The 18,397-nt window shown below is 32.9% G+C and overlaps 1 protein-coding gene across 30 annotated transcripts in view; it reads left to right on the top strand.

Moving 5' to 3' along the window:
- ADGRL3 (adhesion G protein-coupled receptor L3) overlaps positions 1–18,397 on the top strand; it is an 861,253-nt gene that overhangs the window by 805,032 nt on the left and 37,824 nt on the right. For 18 of the 30 annotated variants that reach the window (XM_057302097.2, XM_055111492.2, XM_055111507.2 and 15 more), the window contains 2 exons: positions 12,600–12,626; positions 15,194–15,362. In XM_057302097.2, coding sequence (XP_057158080.2) covers positions 12,600–12,626; positions 15,194–15,362 — 196 coding nt within the window. The remainder of the gene's footprint in view (positions 1–12,599; positions 12,627–15,193; positions 15,363–18,397) is intronic. The other 12 variants (XM_057302095.2, XM_034958747.4, XM_057302096.2 and 9 more) reach the window with 1 other exon arrangement.

Raw genomic sequence — 18,397 nt, 5'->3', positions numbered from 1 at the left:
ATGTTGACCAGGATGGTCTTCATCTCTTGACCTCATGATCTGCCCCCCTCGGCCTCCCAAAGTGCTGGGATTACAGGCATAAGCCACCACGCCCGTCCTTTTATTTTCTATTCTGTATTTTATTTGTCTCAGTTTTACAATTCATGTTACAGTCTTTAATCTCTTTGAAGGATATTTTCCATTTCTTTATGTAATGAGCTAAGTTCCAACACCATTTGCTAAATAATCCATCCTTTTTCTGAACACTGATGCTACCACAGTATCCTACATTAAATCTGTTTCTGTGCTTTCTCTTCTGTTCCATGGGCATACTTTATGTTTTTCTATCATTACTACAGTATTACTAGAACTTGCTTAATATCTGGTAGGGCGAGTCCTCCCGTTTTGATCATCTCTTGCAAAACTGTTTTAGCTACTCAGGAATTTTTTTTATTTATTCACATAAATTTCAGAATCAGTTGTTAAAATTCTTTCAATATATTTGTCTTTTTTAATTAGAATTACATTAAATATATGGATTATGTTGTAATAACTGGTATCTTTATGAGGTTAAGTCATACCATTCATACACATGTCTATATCTTCTTTTGTTGAGGCCTTCCATTATATCCTTTTATAGGTTTTTAAGATTTTTCTCCATTAATGTCCATTCATTCTTTGCTGGGTTAATTTCTATATAGATTCTTTTTGTTTTGTTGCTATTAGGTATGATATCTAATTTCCCTTTAATTTTTTAGTTTATTTTTACTAAGTAAGAAAATGTTACTGATTTTTGCATGTTGATCTTATATCTGACAAATGTATTGAACATTATTAAATAGATAGAACAACTTTTCTCTGCTCTCATTTGTATTTTCTATGGAGATGATGATATCATACTTAAATAATAAGTTAAAAATTATCTCTATACTTCTAAGGTTTATACCAGTTATTTATTTATTTTGGTATTTGATTTGGATCACAATTGAGCAGGTCCCAGGATAACCTACATCCTTGCTTGGGTCCTGAAGTTTAAAAATACACATTTCGAAGTTTTCCCATTAAATACAATATTTGCTATAAATTTTTTTTAAAAAAATGAATGATTCCACCAAGTTAAGGAAACTACTATATACTAGTTTTCCAAATTGTTTTGTATTTTCTTGAAAAATACTAAAGTTCATAAATAGTTTTTTTAAATTTACTTGGGAGTTTTTTTTTTTTTTAGACTGTCTATTAGACTATGAAGTAAGTGACATGATTGATTTAACTCTCTTTACTGTCTGGAATAAATCTTAATTGATTATGATGTTTATGCACCATTACATTTTGTTATTTAATAGCTTATTTAAGGCTTTTAACTAAGTTCTGAAGTGAAATGTTAGTATAATGTATTTTTTGTACTCTGGTAAGGATATTTTTTTGTCCTGGTAAAGATAGTTTCAGAGGACAAAAAATATATTATAAAAACATTTATGAGTAGACTCATAAAAGTTTTTCTTGAAAGAATGGAAAGGAGGATAGAAGTAGGCCTTCAACCCACTGGCTATGCTGGAGAAGAAAGCATGGTTCCTTTCTTAAGGAAATCTTCCATGTTTTCTCTAAGTAACCCTTTGTTGAGCATTTAATGTGGACATACTAAAAGTAGAGCTTTTTTTTTTTGTTTTTTGTTTTGTTTCTGTTTTGAGATGGAGTCTCGCTCTGTCACCCAGGCTGGAGTACAGTGGCGTGATCTTGGCTCACTGCAACCCCCAGCCTCCCGGGTTCAAGCAATTCAAAGTAGAGCATTTTAATGCTAATAAGAGGCTGGCACTTAAGATGAGAGATTCAAAAGAATATAGATGTCACTGTTTGCAAATTGAGCAGTGCTGCAACATGTACTGCACGGAGGTCATAAAATATAACTAGTTATGGATGACACACTTTAACCTGGTAGGTGCTAGATCTTAATAGACATCCCAAAGGCCAGCAGGTGCTTCCTTGGCTCCCTGTGATGGAGTCTAGGCGTATTAAAAGCAGAGGAAAAGACAGAGCTCTCAAGAGCTTTGTGTTGTGTTCTTACTAGAGTTTGCAGAGCAGTAGGCATCTCAGGATAACAGATTCTTATTGAGTAGATCAGCTAGGAGACTGAGGGTGTCAGGAGAGGAGTCTCTGATATAAGACTCCTGGTTCCCAGAAGAGACTCAGTTTCATTGAAGTAGATACAGATTTAGAGGAGAAAAGACCAAGAGATTTTCAGCATCGCAGTGGTGATTGCAATCACTCAGTTATTAATGAAAGTCTGTGCAAGACAAGACCTAGGAATGACCAGATATTTTGTAGGCATAGATGTCAGGAAAAGGCAGAATACTGGCAAGAAATGAGGAAGAGAGAGAGAGAGAAGAACAATATAACTTTCTTGAGTGCAAAGGTGGCAGACAAGTAGGAGCCCAGCTGGGATTGGCGTAGGAAGGACGGAATGCTGACTAGTGTGACCTCATTGCCCCAGCTTTCCTTTCAGAGGAAGGCCTGTCCTGCTGGAACTGGGGCTGAGGGAGGCTGTCTGTGGAAGCAGAAGACTTGGAAGAATTCAGGCACTGGGGGCAGTAGGTACAGTATTTGTAAACAGAAGGTGGTTGATGTAAGCCAAAAGGAGATACCATCCTGATATGCTCTATGAAAGGGAAGATGTGCCTCATGTGTGTGATGCAGCTGGGGTGTGGAAACACTGAAGAGAACAAGATGAAGGAGTTTGCATAGCAGTGGGCATATGTACAATTTAACACCTGGACACTTACCAGTGGAGCAGGAAAGTGACTCTGTAACCAACATTAACATTACTTTGGATTTGTAATCAAAATGGTTCTATGATTTATCTCTCACTATTCACAGATAATTATAACTTCTAGTTTTATAAGCCCAAGCCATTTTACATTTGCTTTTCTAAATTTGAATTTTTAAATCCTTTATATATATATAAAAGTTTTTCTTTTTTCATTTAGGCCTAACCTAGATTAGAAGAAGAATTATTCGTTGAGTTTTAGGTAGAACTTATTTGCAAAGTGTTGTGGGGCTTGAGGCTTTCTTAGAGAGAGCAGCAAATGGATAATTGTCATGTAGTCATATGCATATATACATATTTTATTAGTTATTGGTATCTAATTTAACTTTATTATCATCAGAGAGTAAACTCCAATTGATGTTAATTCTTAGCACATTTTTGAAGCTGACATTTGGCTTAGAATATGTTTGATTTAAGGTTTTTTATTTTGTGACATAGCTTTTTATGTATTTATAAAATTTGAATTATTATTTTGTTTAAATGTTCTATAATATTTATTAATGTTTTTCTCATTGACTTTTTTAAGAAGATTATCTTTCTATTTCTTTTAGCAATTTGAATTAGGAATAATTATATCTCATTGGGCTTCTGTATTAAAAGCAGAATTGAGATAGAGCTCTTAAGTAATTAATCAGGTCTGCTCACTGACACAGTAATAGCTCTTGTGCAGTAGATGTGCAGTGTGATTTTTTACAAAATCTTTAGAAGAAAAATTACAATGGACATTCACTGTTCCATATAAATGATAAATTCAATAATTCAGAGTATACTTCAAAAGCTTTTACTAATTTGTAACTTTTTAAGAACTATCGAATATTCTTTTCTTGAGTCTACTCAACTCTAAAAAGATCCCAGTGAGATTATCTTATTTATTGTGGAGGCGAGAAAACTGAGGCTTATAAAGGATAAGATACTTCCAAAATTAAGTAAACCTTGCCTGCTTCCAACTGTGCTGCAGTGCCTTTGATGGTTCAATTTGTTAGAATCTTTAGTTAGTACAGATGTATTTTAAATACTGAGTTGTGCTTTTCTTGTGTTCTAGTTATTCTCCCAAGCAGTTTATAATCTGTTGTTTATTCAGTGAATGTTTCTGTTGGAAATTGGTGAAAAGAGAGGTGAAAATCCCATACATATGAAAAAGAATATAACAGAATTTCACCCAGTCAGAGCATGTTTGGCAAGGATTACAAAAAGTTATTAATTTCTTGACTTATTTTACTTAAATTAAAAGTTTGTATATTCTCTAAGTGGAAAAAAGAAATCCTGAGAGTAGGTAATACAGTCCTTAAAGTACTTCATCTCTTTACATTCCAATGACCCTATTTTATCAGCCCCACAGTTATAGGTTCTAAGGAATTCAAGGCTCAATGTAAGTGTAGAAAATACTGGACCTCCAAAAGTGAACCAGGAAACATTGTAAATTTTAATCATAAATATCAATAAGTAAGATATGTCAACTTGCTAAAAATATTTTATGGATCTTGAAGTGTTACTGACTAAAGTAAGTTTTCATTGATTACAAAATAAAAACAAATATAAATGTGTATATACAGGCATCTTCTCATTTGTTTCATTTTTCCTATTCAAATTTCAAAGTTTTGAAAAGTCATAAGAAAAAAACATTAAACAATCCAATTCTGGAACTTAAATTTCTAATTGAATCTTCAGGAACATTCCACATGTGATGTTATGTCTTTTATTCTTTATAGTCAAATGATTGCACTTAGTAGAACATTGCCGTCATATAGTGAACTTTTCAACACTAAAGATATAATATATTCATGAATTAAACTTAGATTTCTCATGTAAACCAAAGTACTTTGGTTATCTCTTTTAATGTTCATTAGGAATTTTGGAAATACTTCCATTTCAATTCAGAGTATGAAAATTCATAGCATTTACTAAACTTAAACTAATAATCTAAAAGAAAATGCTGCTTTATATAAACGGAGGCCCTTTAAATGTATGTATTAAAGATCAACTCAGAGGCAGTGTCTCCCTCATCTTCTTTGTATTTACACTTAATATATAATTTCCAAAATACTTTTTAAAAAAACCTAATACAGAATCGTGTATGTATTTTTTCCTACAGCCCCTTTTTTGAGGTCCGAAGGTCAATACACAACAGCAATTATAATAGCAAATATTTATATAGTACTTTTGCACATTATAGTTTGTATATTTGCATAGTTTTGTGTAGCAAATAAAACTACCAAGATCTTTTACTTGATACACACAATGGTCCTATGAAGGAACTTCAGCATGTATCCCCACTTCACAGAAGAGGGCTATGAGGTGCAATTAGCGAAACATTGCAGAGTTATTAAAATGCTCGGCTGGCATTCAAATTCAGGCAGGCTGGTTTGCACGTCCATGTTTTCAGCCACTGACATATAGCGTTTCATACTTTAATATTAATAAATAATCATGGAATATTATTATTTTACTCAAACATAAGACTCAAAAATTGCATACAGGCATACCTCATTTTATTGTGCTTCTCTTTTTTGTATTAATACTTCCCAGACATTGCATTTTTTACAAATTGAAAGTTTGTAGCAACTCTATTTCAAGCAAGTCTATCAGTGCCATTTTTCCAACAGCATGTGCTTACTTCATAGATCTATGTCACATTTTGGTAATTCTCACAATATATCAAACTTTTTCATTATTATTATATCTGTTAGGGTTATCTGTGGTTACTGATCTTTGATGTTACTGTTGTAATTATTTTAGGGCCCCACGAACCTCACCCATATAAGACAGCAAACTTAGTCAATAAATGTGTGTGTTCTGACTGTTCCACCGACCAGCTGTTCTTCTGTCTTTTCCTCTGCCTCTCCTTGGGTTCCCCTCTTCCCTGAGACACAGCAATATTGAAATTAGGCTAATTAATAATCCTGCAATGACTTGTAAGTGTTCAAGTGAAAGAAAATGTCTCTCACTCTAAATCAAAAGCTAGAAACCATTAAGCTTAGTGAGGAAGGCATGTCGAAAGCTGAGATAGGCTGAAAGCCAATCCTCTTTAACCAGTTAGCCAAGTTGTGAATGCAAAGTAAGGTTCTTGAAGGAAATTGAAAGTAGTCATCTATTGAACACATGAATGATAAGAAAGCAAAACAGCCTTATTGCCTCGAAAGTTTTAGTGGTCTTGTTAGAAGATCAAACCAATGTCAACAATCTCTAAAGCCTAGCCTAATCCAGTGCAAGGCCCTAACTCTCTTCAGTTCTATGAAGGCTGAGAGAGGTGAGAAAGCTGTAGAAGAAAAGTTTGTTTGAAGGTAGCAGAGGCTGGTTCATGAGATTTAAGGAAAGAAGCCAGCTCCATAACATGGAACTGCAAGGTGAAGCAGAGAGTGCTGATGTAGAAATTGCAGCAAATTATCCAGATGATAGAGCTAAGATCATTGATGAAGGCAGCTAAACTAAACAACAGATTTTCCATGTAGACAAAACAGCCTTCTATTGGAACAAGATGCCATCTGGAACTTTATTAGCTAGAGAGAAGAAGTCAATGTCTGGCTTCAAGGCTTCTAATCCTCAAATAATAGACTGACTCTCTTGTTAGGAGATAATGCAACTGGTGAATGTAAGTTGAAGCCAGTGCTTACTAACATTCTGAAAATCCCTAAGAATTATGTTAAATCTACCCTGCCTGTGCTCTATAAATGGAACAACAAAGCCTGCATGACAGCACACCTGTTTACAGCATGGTTTATTGAATACTTTAAGCCCATGTTGAGACCTACTGCTCAGAAAAAAAAAAAAAATTCTTTCAAAATATTACTGATCCCTGACAAGGCACCTTGTCACCCAAGAGCTCTGATAGAGATATACAAGGAGATTAATATTTTTATACCTGCTAACACAACCTCCATTCTGCAGCCCATAGATCAATGAGTAATTTCTCCTTTAAAGTCTTATTACTCAAGAAATAAGTTTTTTAAGGCTATAGTTGCCATAGATAGTGGTTCCTCTGATGGATCTGGACAAACTAAATTGAAAACCTTCTGGAAAGTATTCACTATTCTAGACGTCATTAAGAACATTTGTGATTCATGGGAGGAGTAAAAATGTTAACATCAATAGGATTTTGGAAGAATTTGAGTCCAACCCTTGTGGGTGAATGAGGAGTTCAAGAATTTAGTGGAGGAAATAACTGCAGATGTGGTGGAAATAGCAAGATAACTAGAAGTAGAAGTGGATCCTGAAGATGTGAATAAATTTCTGCAATCTCATCATCAAATTTTAATATGTGAAGAGTTGCTTCTTACAGTTGAGCAAAGAAAGTGGTTTCTTAAGATAGAATCTACTCCTGGTAAAATGCTGTGCACATTGTTGAAATGACAACAAAGGATTTAGAATATTACATATTTCGTTGAGAAAGCAGCAACAGGGTTTGAGAGGATTGACTCCAGTTTTGAAAGAAGCTCTATTGTGAGTAAAATGCTATCAAACTGCATGACATACTATAGAGAAATCTTTCAGGAAAGGAAGAGTTAATCGATGTGGCAAACTTCACTGTGGTCTTATTTTAAGAAATTTCCATAGCTCCCGTAACCCTTAGCAACTCATCACCCTGATCATTCAGCAGCTTTTAACATCCAGGCAACTCTCTCCATCACAAAAATATTAGAACTCGCTGAAGCCTCAGAATTTGGTAACTTTTTTTTAACAATAAAGTATTTTTAAATTAAGGTATGTATAGTGTTTTACTCTATTGCATGCTTAATAGACTACAATATAATGTAAACATAACTTTTATACGCACTGGGAAATCCCCAAATTTGTGACTCACTTTATTGTGATGGTCTGGAACTGAGCCTGCAGTATCTCTCAGGTATACCTGCATCTTATTTGCATGCAACCTACCAATTCATTTCTGTAAATCTGATAGAGAGGGATACTGAATTCTAATAAGTATTTAATTGTATAAATGAAGTACAACTTAATACTTCATTATTCATTCTCCTTATTGATACCCTTAACTTCTCTCACATATAAATTAATTCTTTGATAGTATTAATATATTGAGTTAAAGAAACATATAACATTGAGTTGTAGAGGAAACATAATTTGTATAACATTGAGTTGTGAGAGAAAATAAAATCTTATCTGTCATTGATCTGATATTTATTGGTCTTAATTTATTATACTCAGTTTTTCCTAATTTCAGACTTACCTGATTCATAAGCAGCACACAATCTATTATTTAAAGTTTAATATTGGTGTTTTGCCTTCAAATTTGCAATATTGATATGGATCATTGAGTCATAGGGATAAAATGTTTATGATATATTCTAAAATGTTTGTGATGTATTCTAAACCATTTATTTTATTTATTTGGTTCATTTCATTCTCCTCTTAATACATTTCCTATGAACAAAACATAGGAATATAGCTTTTGGTAGTAATACTTAAATGGTAATAAAATTCATAGTTGAAATATAATAATCTGTCATTTATAATGTTTACATGCATATTATGTGACTTTCATGTTTTTGAAGAATTTTTAATATCTTTAATGCTTATTTATTTATGACCATAGAGAAAAATTATTAATATTTTACTCAGAACCATTGAATTAAATTCTGAATGCCAGGCTGGGCACGGTAGCTCACGCCTGTAATCCCAGCACTTTGAGAGGCCGAGGCGGGCGGATCACAAGGTCAGGAGTTTGAGACCAGTCTGTCCAACATAGTGAAACCCTGTGTCTACTAAAAATACAGAAAATTAGCCTGGTGTGGTGGTATGCGCCTGTATTCCCAGCTACTCAGGAGGCTGAGGCAGGAGAATCGTGTGAACCCGGGAGGCGGAGGTTGCAGTGAGCCGAGATTGTGCCATTGCACTTTAACCCAGGCGACAGTGTGAGACTCCGTCTCAAAAAAAAAAAAAATTCTGAATGCCTTTTATTTTTATTCTTCCTATAGTGATGAACAAAGAACAAATATAATAATATAATTTCAGGATGGTATAGTCCCATCAACATAAGGTACATTTGGAGGAAATATTAAGCTGTCAAGATTTCTATCATAAGTATAACCATTTGATTGAACATTTTTAATGTAATAGAATAAAAGATGAAATGTTTAGATTTTTTTTCTGCTCACTGATCTAGCTATGCTATCTTAAATATCCTTAAACCACTGGGTAGCAGATCACTTACTGCTATTTTAGATATACATTGTAATGTTGCCAATCTATTCGTCTTATTATATGTCTGACCAACTTAAAACTTTAATAACATATCCCACGTAAAACATTCTTCCTCCACTGCCTGCTAAGATCTGTGGCTAGGGGATTAGTATAAGAAAAGTTGTTTCTTCTTTCTACTATTTAATATATTCTGTGAACACTACAATCCTAAAATGGTCTTGTTTGTCCCCTTGCATTTATAAGGACTTGGAGCACCTGGCCTGGTAGTATGGCAAAGCAGTGTCTCTTAGATCAAGTAAAGCTTGTGGAAGTCCTTTATCTCAGGTTACTGCTGGCTCCTTTTCGAATATGGGTAACTGAATCTTCTTAGTCCTCAGTTTGGAGGCCTCGTTGTTGATTGAGGAAAAGCCCACTCAACATACAGATGCGTTAGTATATATTACCTGTTTTTTCTTCTATGAGGAATAGTTTTATCTTGAGAAATCTGTAAGTCACTACTTATAAATGATAAGGTAAACCTATAAGTTCCTCTTAACATCTGCTAAGAACATATTAGGCCTTTGCATCCACATTTTTACAAAATTCTTAAATATACTCCAGTAAAATTGTTTTAGTCATACAACCTGTAACGGTATTTTGTTTAAATGGATTATCATTAGTAAAACATAATAAAAATTATTCAGCTATAGAAACTAGTTCTGTGGATCTGCTTTTTCAAATTAAAAAGAATCAACAGCATGGCAACATTACCATCAATTTAATTTGGATTTGCTAGAGAAAACTATAAAACTAGATTATCTAGGCCAGTAGAATATTTGACAAAAATTATGGAGGGTACTGACATATCCTAGGTAATCTTTAGTGATCTTTAGATTTTAAATCACTGTATATTACTTATCTCATTTTTGGGATAAAATAAGTGCTTTGTTAATTATTGCACAAATCAAGCCACTGTAAAAAAATTCTAAAATATTGTGCCTTAAACTCTGTTTTGTGAGAGTCTCGTAGTAGGCAGTCTAAACCTAATATTTCAGCTCCACATAAATAAGCAGCTTCCATTTTGATGCCTAAGGCTCTGCATCACTTTCTTCTAGTCAAAGGACAGCAGCAAATTGTAAAGAGGAGACCAATTCCAATCCTTTAATTGACAACACCCAGAAATGTCACAGTTCACTTGTGGCCACATCTCTGTGGACACTACTTCTACATATAACTATAGCAAAGTATAAGTGAAGCTGGAGTTGCTGTTGTCTTTATTAAATGGAGCAACTAAATGGTCCCCACCAGTTGACAAAAACTGCTGAATTGCACCCTGATACCTCTATTTTTTGATATTTCATATTAAAAATAAAAAATATGTCACCTCACCATTGCAAACTTTGTATTTTAGTTTTTAAAAACGTTTTTATAGTACAGAGATAGAGAACAAAACACAGGGGCAGGGGAAAGAAATGGGGAGATGTAGGTCAGAGGAAACAAAGTAGCAGATATGTAGGATGAACAAATCTAGAGACATAAGGTACATGAGGGCTATAGGTAATAAAATTGTATTGTGTATGGGATTCACTCTAAATGAGTAGATTTTAGCTGCCCTGCTACAAAAACAAACAAACAAAAAATTGATAACTATGTGAGATGATGGATACATTAATCTGCTTCAATATAGTAACCGTTTTACTATCTACGTGTATCCCATAGCATCATGCTGTGTATCCAAGATACACATAATGAAATGTATTTAAAATCTATACAAAGCTTAATCCATTTTGTAGAGCATTTTTGCATGGATGCCTATGTGTCAACCTCTGTAACTTTCTTTTCTTGACATTGTACTATACGAATTAAGGTAGAATTATTTGAATCGTGAACAGGACATCACAGATGGAATATACTGATGCAATGGGAATGCATATAATATAATAAATATCACATTATTATGTTTTATAAATTTTTGATGGTAATATAAGTACAGGATTTTTCTTTCTAGGCCTGTTTTACAGCTGTTAAATACCATCAGTTCTTACAAATTCTTCTCTCTTTATCTTTCACACATCCATGGCATTATTTAAATATCTCTTGGATTTCCGTTTCTTGGCTTAAAACTCTCTTTGAATGTCCCCGTCCAGTACTGACCAATAGAACTTTCTGTGATGATGGACATGTCCATTATGGCAGCTACTATGTGAAGCTTTTGAGTACTTGTGTTGTGACTGATGTGACTGAGGAACTGAATTTTAAACTTAATTTCATTTAATGAATGTAAATGTAAATAGCCAGACATGACTAGTGATCACCCCATTGGACGTACAGTTCTAGTCACTCTCTGCTTCGTTTACCAACTTATTTCAGCCACATCTATTTTACTGCTTCATATTACTCCCGAAATATCCTTAAATAAATTTACTTACTCAACATTTACGTATTTGGGATTTTATTCTCTGGATGAGAAATTTTGTATTTTCGGTGTGATTTTACCCTAGCTTTGAATAGTCTAATAATAATAACCGTATATAATATTCATTGAACACATTTTGTGTTAGACACGGTTCTGAGCATTTTATTCATAATAAATTGTTTCATTATCACAAGAAACTTGCATTATAATTATCACCATCTTATATATGTATAAAAGGACACAACCACAGGTTAATTAATTTTCGTCTAAGATCAAATAGGTAGCTAGTAAGTGGCTGAGCTAGGATGTAAACCTCAGGCAAACTGGCTTCAAATACCATTCTTTATTATTTCATCATTCTGGAGAGTGAGTTTTCATCAGTGGTTCTCTTTGTTCAAAATACATCACAGTTGCAGCCTGTCTAGGAGCTTTATTTGTGTATGCATAATATAGGAAACTATCTTGCCTCTGGCAAGAGAGAAGAGAAAGGAACAGTTTCTCTTCTTTCTTTTTCTTATCACAAGCAAAAAATACGTTTATAAAAATTGATCCAAAACATTCCTTGTCTTCACTAATTGAGTATTAGGATCTTATTTTATCCAAATGATATTAAAAAATTAGTAAACATAAGTGAAAATAAGCAGGTGTTGTATGTTCCTATTACTACAAAAGATTATTCAGGTTTATCTTACTCAGAACACAAACAGAAAGAGTTTTAAAGTACTCAAGATAGATTATTTTCTAAGGGCTATAAAGTTAAGATTTAACTCAGGTCAATCATCTCCAAGTTAAAATTACTTAGAAGCGTACTGTCCATAATTAAGTAATCTTACCTACTAATATTACGGAATAAGAATACCTTTAGGTGACATGAAATCTGTCATTTTAAGCATGCCCCCAAGCCTTTCCAAGATTGCTCATAAAATTTCTTATTCTCTAGAGAAATGTGATCTCTAAGAAATAAATGTCTCTTTCAAGTCACAAGTAATATGAGCACATGATAAAAAAAAATGGAATTTTGAGTCTTAGAAGGGATATTGCAGTATTATAAAATTGCTTTTATTTCTTGTTATTTAAGTTCTCATGGTCATTTTAGGATTTACCTTCTAGATATAAAGGATAATGATTTCTTTTAGGGAGGTGGGGGACAGAGGCCTTTGGGGACCAGGAGAATATTTTTCATATGAAATTCTTTGTCACAAAATGCTAATGTTGGTGTTCTTGTCTTTATGTCTATGCATTCTTTAGCTATGAGGATAACAGACCCTTCATCAAGTAAGAATGACCTGAATGGCTGATAAATTCCGTTTATCAGTGTGGTCCCATGAACCAGCTGTCAGATCAGTACTGAAAAATCATTAGAGCTTCTGTCATTCACATAGAGACAGAAGAGCAAACTGTGCAGGAAAATAATCTGGCATACAACGTATATGCAGAATAAATATGCTGCAGGTGTATTGCCAAAAAAAAATTCTGCTTCACCTCTGTTAATTGGATATCACCTGAATTCAGTGCCACAGCAATAACAATTTCCTGTGGTACAGACTTGTTTCTCTTTTAATAGCTTCCCTTTCATTGTGATGTGTTCCTCTGTGCCACATATGTCCGCTTTTCTGTTGTTTGTTTGGGCATCATTCATCTAAAATTATTCTGTCATTTACTGGTATATCTTCAAAATGATCTTACGGGTATAAAACTACCCAATTGCAATTGATATTAATGAATTGCTATACTAAATATAAATAAAGAAAAAAATGCCTTCTTCAAAATTAATTTTTACATATGCAAAATTATCCCTTTCAAATTTGACACCTGACACTTGATTAATGATCTAATCTGTATGAATATATTTCAGTGTCTGAAATAAAGCTACAAGTCTGTACTAATCTAATAAATATGAACATAAATGTTAACATTTAGACATTTTTCAGATGCATATTTTAAAATTACAAGTCCCGCAAGAATAAACTAAGATTGGTAACCTATGGGCAACCTTGCTATAGACTTTCAGTTTGTTCTTCTGGTGAAGAGTCCTTTGTTTTCATTTTTCTCCAGTGCCATTTCACTTCTTCATGCTTTTGCTTTCCTTCTTTTGTTTTTTTTTTTTTTTTTTTTTAGAAATCGGGGCTCATTGCAGTTTTCTACCAATTAACCCTTGGGCCCATCATGTGTTTTCCAGTGGTTAATACCTGACTTAAGTATTTGATCCTGTTATTTTGTTTTTAAATCTAAATGGCAATATTGCCTTGATTTAATGGCAATTCTTATTTTTTCTTTTTCCAACGTCCATAAGAAGCTGAGAGCTTTTCCTTGAAAGTTAGTATACTTCCGAATCCAGTTGTAGAATAAAATATTAACACCTAAAATGTTTTGTAATTCATATAAGCAAACATGTAATATGTAATAGCAAAACTCCCTTAGAGATTTTTTATTCAAGAATGTTGATGTTTTCAATTAAACATGTTAAATATAGTGGGCATTTAAACATGAAATATAGTGGCTGATTGTTATGGGAGAAAAATAGTAAATATTTATAATTATTTTTAACAAGACTTTAATAATTAACTACTTTGGGACCATATCTTTCTTAAGATGCAGTTCTCTCTAAAAAACAAATTGAACTCAGCTTCAGATTATGATAAACATATATGATTTTTCCCCTTCATTTTACAAAGTTTCCATCCCTGTAAATATATCTTCCTAAGACATTATAGTGGAGGATAATAATCTGCTGGAAAGAAATATGAATTTACCCTATTCAAGGAAGATGTGCTGGGAATAAAGAGGTTGGGCTTATTAGTGTATAGCGATCTCTACTGATTTGGTCCTGTTCTCCCATATACTTGGGAGTTGAGAAGGATTTCATTTCAGTTATGAGTCCCATCTGTTGCAAGAACATTTTATCTTGATATTCAATACATAACTTAACCACAAATATATGAATTTTGTTACCTGCTTATACTCTTGCAAATGACATCTTGGAGGAAACTAAGAGAATGGAGTGGGAGTGAGAAGTTGTCTTTTATTCTATACTACTCCGTTCATACCACCCCATCTTCATTCTCAGCTTCATCTTCTCCCTTGAGTTTACAGACACTTCAAAGAAATGAAGGTTCCCTGAGCCTTCAAAATTTTTTTCAACAAAGCTGCCAAATGACTGATTTCTAAAATCTACTACAACGTACCATAGAAGTGAGTGATCCAAAGCCTGAAGGAGAGTAGAAACAATGTTTCCATTAGAGTGGAACTATTTTTTCCATCTACTATCCCTCATGCTTAGTCTTTATAAATATAGAATTAGACAAGTGGGGCTCATTAAATTCATACATGTACTTCAAATCCATGTATTTCCTCCTAATACGAGTTATATTTTTGTCAGTAAACAATAAAATTTTTGTGGAAAAAGAGGAAATTTTGAAAAAGCGAGGTAAAAATGTATCAGAAGAAGCACTAATAGAGGGAAATCAATCAAACAAATGTTACCACTGTGAGACCAGTGAAGACTAACAGCTTTATAGCCTGCTTTCCTGTTGCCATTCACCATAATTACACCTCATGCCATTTGCATATGTGCTTCAAATACATGAATAATTTATGGTACAAATCTGCTTTTGCTTAAATGAATTTCTGTGTTCATAACATTTTCATTCATGTATATATCTCCTCAAGCTTGAAAACTTGTAGTCTCATTAAAACCTTAAAGTACTTACACCACCTGTCTTACATTTTCTGTCAATAAAAGTTACTGTAACATTCTTTTCAGTGTCGTATTGTTGATCTGATATGGTTGTTAATTAAAGATCAATTATTTAATAACCCTTAATTTTCTCTTCTCTCTACAGGTCATGGGTTATAGGTGCAATAGCTCTTCTCTGCCTATTAGGATTGACCTGGGCCTTTGGACTCATGTATATTAATGAAAGCACAGTCATCATGGCGTATCTCTTCACCATTTTCAATTCTCTACAGGGAATGTTTATATTTATTTTCCATTGTGTCCTACAGAAGAAGGTAAGCTAGAATTCTTTTTTTAAAATATAAATGGCATACATTTCATGATAGCAAAGCAGCCACAACATATTCTAATATATTATTCTTGATATGTTTGTCTACAAGAAATAAAGATACTCATCTTTTATAACAGTAAAGCAAAACAAACACAAAATACAAGCATAATAGTTGGTGGGAGTGTCCAACAGTAAAAAACAATAAAAACATTTTCTGATTTAAACAGTGAACAAAAATTATTTTCTTATAGATTTGACTTTATAGTCTTTAATATTCCCATTGGTGGCCAAATGGATTTGTGTATTAGGAAGTAATTATTTTCTGAAAATGTTGTGGAGGCATGAGTTATACACACACACACACACACACACACACACACATATGGATATATATCACAGTATAGGAAATATACATGTGTATATGTGTATATATTTCTGTTTCTTCAAACACTAGTTTACATTAGAACATATAAATGTCTACACAGCTTATGGTAAAATAATATACATTTATATTTTTTGAATGAATGATGGAATAGTTAATAATGGTCTCTATATTTCTTTCCCTTAAAAGCATTTATTATGAAATCTAAGAGTTGAATTATTAGAATGCAATCTTTTACATGTATCTGTTTTTGCAAATGTTTACATTTGTAAGGACATAATATGTATATAAATTTTCAAAGTTAATTTTAAACACTAAATATTTTTATCACTTTTTTTAAAATCCCCAGATTGATTTTCCAATCTCATACACTTTAACTTTATTTAAAATGTGGTCTCGATAGGTCCAGTCACAACGACCCCTCAGCCAGATTGCCTGGGTTTGAATCTCTGTTTTTCTATTTAAAAACTTATATGACTTTCGGCAAGTTAATTAACCTCCCCATGTCTCAGTTTACTCATGTGTGACATGGAGGGGGTAAAAATAATTATAAAATATTCAAAGAAATGGCTCTGAAAATGAAATAGAAAATTATGTTTTAAAATTTGTGGGAAAGAAACAATAAGACTTATAATTTTTCTTTGGAAAACAAAGGAAATAAAAAGTAAAGATATCCCTTTCTAGGATTTTTAGTTTTAGAGACTGGTGGGACCAAAACAAGAAGTTGAAAAGAGTGTCCACTTGTCAAGATGGACAAACATAAAAGAAAACACTACTCTTTTTTCAATTTTAGATGGTGGTAGATATCTAAAATGTGTTGACATGATCGCAAATACAGAATAGAGTAGTAATGATGAGTCAGGTTTCTAAATGTAGGTTACAGAAAACAAAAGAGGTTACATTAGAATGGATGCATTCTAATCTAATTCATTAGAATTCTCCTTAAAAAGAGGTTGTTTTAAAATAGATGAATCCTGCTATAACAGGATATTTAAAAAAACAAAAACAAAATAAAATAGATGAACCCTCCAAATAATTAATATGTACACCCCCCAAATTACAGAAGCCTGCCTCAACATATGTTTATGTTTTACTCATTGCCCAATGGATGGGGTTGCCCCATGAAGGGACATAGGCTGATGAAGATTCAAACAACCTCAATCTACGATATTATAGTCCTCTTGGGTTTTGACATCCAACAGGAAGTCTGGGAGAGAGAGAGATGATTTTGTGGTTTGAAAGTGGTTCACATGGCTTCTACTCATTTTGTTTTTCTTATCAGATAGGGTTCTATCGATGGTACCACCTAAACTGCAAGGGAGACAGAAAAACATAGTATAGCTTTTTTAGTCAGAAAGAGAAGAAATTGGATATGGTGAAGAGATGGCAGTCTGCCACACTTAATGTATTTAAAGAATAGGAGACATGTAAATGGTGAGTGAGAATAGAGCTGTAAGGAAGAACGAGAATCAAGATGATACACTGAATTAAAGATAGGAGAAAACGTCAAGAAGAAGTCAGTGGTTGGTATTCTAAAAGACTTCAGAGAAGTCAGAGAGACTAAAACTTGAGGAAGATGTCTAGATTTGGATAGAAGAAAGCCATAACTGATGCTCAAGAGAAATATATGCAAAAAATGTGAGCAAAATCAGGAGATTAAGGAAAATGGTAGCATTTGCCCATGATAAAAAGGGAATATATTAGGTCATTATGATCAGTCATAACATACTGAAGTATAGTAGATTTATTTGCCTGTCGTCTTTATTTTGTACATTAGCTGGAAATTTGGACCAACATAATTTTTAAATTTTATTTAAATTTTTTTTACTAACTCATTAAGAAGTAATTTTTAAATGTTAAAGTTAATTTGGAAATTTTCTACAAAGCAGAAAAGAAATTTTTGTACTTTACACACATTCTTTTGCTTTGAGTATTTTTTTATTAGCCAATGCCTCTTTCAGTTTTCCCAATATTAATAAAAATGTTATTTTAATTTTTCTTGTCTTAACATAAGCATATCACTGGAATAAGTAAGAATTGCATTTGGTACCCAGGTAGAGATTTTACATCTCAAGACCCTCAAACAAATAATTAGAGTTTTTAGTATATTTAACATAAGTTAAATTTTAAAATATATATGTCATCAAGTTCAATTTTGTGATTCATTAAAACAGAGTTCCGGAAACTGTGGCTCATGAGCCAAATTCATCCAGCTGCCTTTTATTTTTACAGCCAGGAAGTCAGGAATGGTTACTACATTTTCAATACATAAAGTTTAAAATAAGTATATACACCCTATCCTTAATTTTGGCTCCTGAGTCAAAAAACTTAAAATATTGACTATCTGGACCTTATAGAAAAACTTGCCAGGCCCTGATTTTGAACGCTTATTTTCATGATTTACAATAACAAGTAATACATGTTGTTCTTTCATCCATTCTGTGTTTTGAATTTTAAAACTTTGGTCACATTTGTATTTGGTGTCAAGAATATGGGCCAACATCAGAAAATACAGAAAACGTATAATTATTTTTGGTTTTTATTTTGTATAAAAACTGTCATGTACTTGTCTTTGAAACTGAAAAAAAAAATGTACTTTTTCTTTTAAGCCATCTGATTAAATTTCACTAATATGCCATCACTGGTATAGTTGCTTA

The sequence above is a fragment of the Pan paniscus genome, chromosome 3 (genome assembly GCF_029289425.2).
Source record: "Pan paniscus chromosome 3, NHGRI_mPanPan1-v2.0_pri, whole genome shotgun sequence".
NCBI lineage: Eukaryota > Metazoa > Chordata > Mammalia > Primates > Hominidae > Pan > Pan paniscus.
This window is presented reverse-complemented; position numbering and strand designations above follow the sequence as displayed.